Below are 4,267 nucleotides of genomic sequence, written 5' to 3'. Positions count from 1 at the left end.
TATGAATCATGTATATAAGTTACTTGTGGGATCTCAAATAAAAAATGTAGAAATTATAAATGGAATGACAAATCGATTCTTCGACATTTTTTAGAAACCGATTTTCGGTTTCTTCGAAAAATTGCAATTTAATATAAACCGGTTTCGGTTTTTTAATAACAACCGGTTTCGGTTTTTTAATAATAACCGGTTAACCGGTTTTTTTTGAAATAAGAAGAAAAAAGTTTTTTTTAATAAAATAATGTTATTAAAGCAAAAACTGTTCATAAAAAACATAACAAAAGAAAAAAGAGATCAATTCTAAAGCTACGTATACACGGTTGTCATATTCTTACAATATTGTCAGAACATGCTCATAAAATGGTTAGCACAACCATGAGAACTTATGTTGAAACATATGGGTGTTAACCATTTATTGAACATTTTCTGACAATATTGTAAGAATATGACAACCGTGTATACGTAGCTTAACTTTGATTACTTTTTTAACCTTCAAAAGGTCTTCGGGTCAAATTTGACCCATTTTGAAATTAAAATTGAATTTTTTCTAAAAGTGTTAAGTGATATTTTATGAATTTCATTTAAATTCAAATGTCAACAACTACGTACGTTAGGTTTTTAGAAAAACAAATTGGCAAAAAATATCTATACAATTATTTGCACTTTTAGTCATATTTGACCTGGATCAAAAATCTCTAATTATTGTTACGCACAATGAAGTTAAATGTTTTCAGAGCTTTGGTAGCACTCATATACATATATCTGTCTCTTTTCATCATTTCTGCTGAACTTGTATAAAAACTGCGATTCTCCGCTTAGATACCAAAGCTATGTTTTTCTTATCCTTCATAGGTCTTCGTTTCAAATTTTACCCATTTTGAAATTAAACTTTTATTTTTTCAAAAAGTAAGTGGTTGATATTCTTCATATTTTATGAGGTTTATTTAATTTCAAATGTCCAAAACTAAGTTAGGTTTAAAAAAAAAATTGGGAAAAAATTATATATTTTCTATTTAGGTCAAATTTGATACGAAGATAGTTAACGCCAGTAAATTTGATATTCGAAATGTGAGCCTTTTTAAAAAAAACGAAACCGACTTAACCAAAAAAACCGGTTATTAAAAACCGGCCCGATCACCCTAGTATATACCCTTGCCACTCGTGAAGGGTATAAAAATGTAAATATTTAAAATTGATTAAATATATTGAAATTAATGTACTGAAACTCATATAGATGTGCATTTTTCTTTTCTTATCATCATTGCAAATAATATAATACGTACATATGTATGTACAAAGTATAGCAGGGATAGAAAAGTTGGTACAATTGAAAGAATAAAAGTACAATGACAGACCTACTACTCATTTGATACAATTTTATAGATCGAAATACTGTTCACAATAAATATTCCCATTTTCTACTTCAATTTCTTAACTTTATTTAAAATTTACTTATTAATTTACTCATTCACCTAGCGTTTACACATCCCAGCAGTTAAGTAAGTAGTCAATGTACTCCAACTGACATACGTATGTATATTAGGGCGGGTCGTATAGCAGAAATGCATTCTACGAAAATTCTAAGAAATTTTCCCCAAGAAACCATAGGTCTAAAATCAAATCCTATATTGCGCATTTCGTCTTTACGATTTTTTACTTTTTGATCGTCCATACAAATCAACCCGGCCTAATGTATTCTAGCGTAAAGACAATTGTCACTTAAGTTTCTCTACGTGATCTGGAGTGTGTCACTTTAAACGTTTATTTTGCACTGCACTTTTTTGTGAGTAATTCGTATATACTGGTTTTATACAAATTGTATTGATATAATTCTCATACAGTTTATTTTCTTTTTGCTTAAGTATACTGATCTCCCACATTAGTGTTTCTAAGTAATGTAGAGTGTAGTCACTTTAAATGTTTATTTAGCACTACTCTTTAAAAGGCAGTTATTTTACCAAATAGATGTAATATATTGGCAGTATTATATTTAACGATTATGTATTTTAATACAATATTTTTTCTCAAATTGTTGTTGCTGCAATATCAAATTCAACATAAATACAGTATTTGTTTATATTTTAGTTTAGATAATAATTATTTAATGTTATTAAATTACATAAAAAACAACTGTTCTTTAATAACATAATGTCATGTATTAGATGGGGAAAATCTAAAAAAGTGGGATTTTATGGAAATTTCGAAAATACTTTTTATTTCGATGAGTCCTAGTATCCCATTGTTCAATTTAGCATAAATTAATTTTAATTATACCTTTATCTTCGTGAGAAAGGTATATACATATATAAGTTTGTCATTCCGTTTGTAATTTCAACAATAAAATTTTCGGACCCTATAATGTATATACATATATTCTGGATCCTTATAGATAGCGGAATCGATTAAGCCATGTCCGTCTATCTGTCTGTTGAAATCAACTTTCGAAGCCCCCAAATAACTAACATACACGATTCATACATTAATATCTACGGAATTCTTCCGGCTCGGTTGATATTTATAATCAATCGAAATTTTTTTCACCAAAAGTTTTTTTTCGCTAAATATTAAAAAAAAATTAAAAAAGCAATTCCAATTTTTTTTCAAAAAAATTAAAAAAACAACTTTGGAAAAAAAATTTTTGTATAAAGTAAAAGTTGGTGAAGGGTATATAAGATTCGGCACAGCCGAATATAGCTCTCTTACTTGTTTTAGATTAAAAAAATACGTAAATTTTTTTAAGGACAGGCCTAATGTACATTCATATATATGCATATTTCTCGACTGCTAAATACTTACTTATTTAGTACATATTTAGGTAGCTGTCGACAATTAAATAATTATTTCATTATTCCAGTGCAAGCTATCGCCATGAACACATTCAAATCTTGGCATCAATATTTGATATTTTTGTACAGTTTACTCATATCAAATGCATACTTTGCAATATGTCAAAATACGTACGACGTAGAAGGTCACGACAACGATTTGATCGAACTCTGGGAGATAAGGCGAAACAACAATACACACGATATTTCGGAAGCGACAAAAATGTACAGAGAAATCGAAAGAAGACAAGCAGCTTTAGCTGAACTACGCTACTCAGCTCGACGGTACTTACGTGAGGAAAATGCCAATATATTATCTGAAGTCCTGAGTTCTAATGGATCCTCAATACAGCTTGAGCAATTAAATGCCATATACGATACTTTAAGAAACAACTACGAAACGCGGCTAATACAGGACATATTGGAGGATGCCTTGAAACAAGTATATAACGACAAAACTCCGCAAAAACTATTAGACGATTTATTTCAAATTTACCAAAATCCAGATGATGTGAAATCGTTTGAACTGATGGTAAGAGCCCAGCTTATCTTGAACGCAATACATAATTCAAAGGGTTACTTCTACGATGAATACCTACAAAAATTTGCCTTGATAATATTTAAAATAAAAAATAACAGCTTATTCCAAAACATCGACGTTCAACTCAAAAGTGGAATTGAAAGAGCCATTGACCAGTTGCCTGATTATTTGAAATATTTGATGTTCAGGCCATATTTTTGCATGTTAAATGTTGGCTCTTCTGAATTCATTTATTCAGCTGTAAATAGTTTTATTGATTCCACAAGCCGTTATCTCTGGTTGTGGTATGATAAGAAAAGTATTGATAGTACGGGCCATACAAAGGCAGATTTAGTTGATGGGATTGCAACGAATTTTGATGATTTTAAAATAACTTTATTTGGTACAAATTATAATGTCTACTACTACCTGATGCCAAATTCAGTAAACAATATTGCAGGATATCCATCATCTCAGCAAGATCCATTCAACCATATTTGGACTGTTCAGTTTAAAAATGACAAAATCATATTGCAGCAAAATGAATATATAATGTGTTCCACGGAGAGGTTCGATCAGAGTCGCCGAAATGTAAATGGCTATAGGAATGTTACGGGCATTGATGCAGATAATCCTCAGTGCCAGTGGAGCATTGGAACGTGTCAACGATAATAAACAGATTTTTAATCTCAGTATAATTATATAATTATGTATGTATGTTTTTCTTGAATATCAAGTGGGGGGAAATTACGAAATTTGATTGCAATTTCATTAGAATTTAAATTGAAATTGTGATCCCATTCAAATGCCGTATTTTGGGCCTGGCTTGATTCTAATAAATTATCTTAGTGAAAGAATAAAATAAGTATTTTTATTTAAACGTAGTATGTAGTTTATGGACTGGTCACTAGAAATATGGACT

General features: G+C 29.9%; 1 protein-coding gene across 1 annotated transcript; it reads left to right on the top strand.

Annotated features, from left to right (window-relative positions):
- Nucleotides 1-3,048: 3,048 nt before the first annotated feature.
- On the top strand, nt 3,049-4,017 carry LOC135951158 (uncharacterized). Its single transcript, XM_065500749.1, has one exon. The coding sequence runs from the start codon at nt 3,049-3,051 to the stop codon at nt 4,015-4,017; it is 969 nt and encodes a 322-aa protein (XP_065356821.1).
- The last annotated feature ends 250 nt before the right edge of the window (nt 4,018-4,267 follow it).

The sequence above is a fragment of the Calliphora vicina genome, chromosome 1, assembly GCF_958450345.1.
Source record: "Calliphora vicina chromosome 1, idCalVici1.1, whole genome shotgun sequence".
NCBI lineage: Eukaryota > Metazoa > Arthropoda > Insecta > Diptera > Calliphoridae > Calliphora > Calliphora vicina.
The sequence above is the reverse complement of the archived record's forward strand: the minus strand, read 5'-3'. Positions and strand labels throughout refer to the sequence as shown.

Bases quoted from the DNA above. Each gene is read 5' to 3' on its own strand.
- LOC135951158 (XM_065500749.1), top strand. From the start codon at position 3,049: ATGTACAGAGAAATCGAAAGAAGACAAGCAGCTTTAGCTGAACTACGC.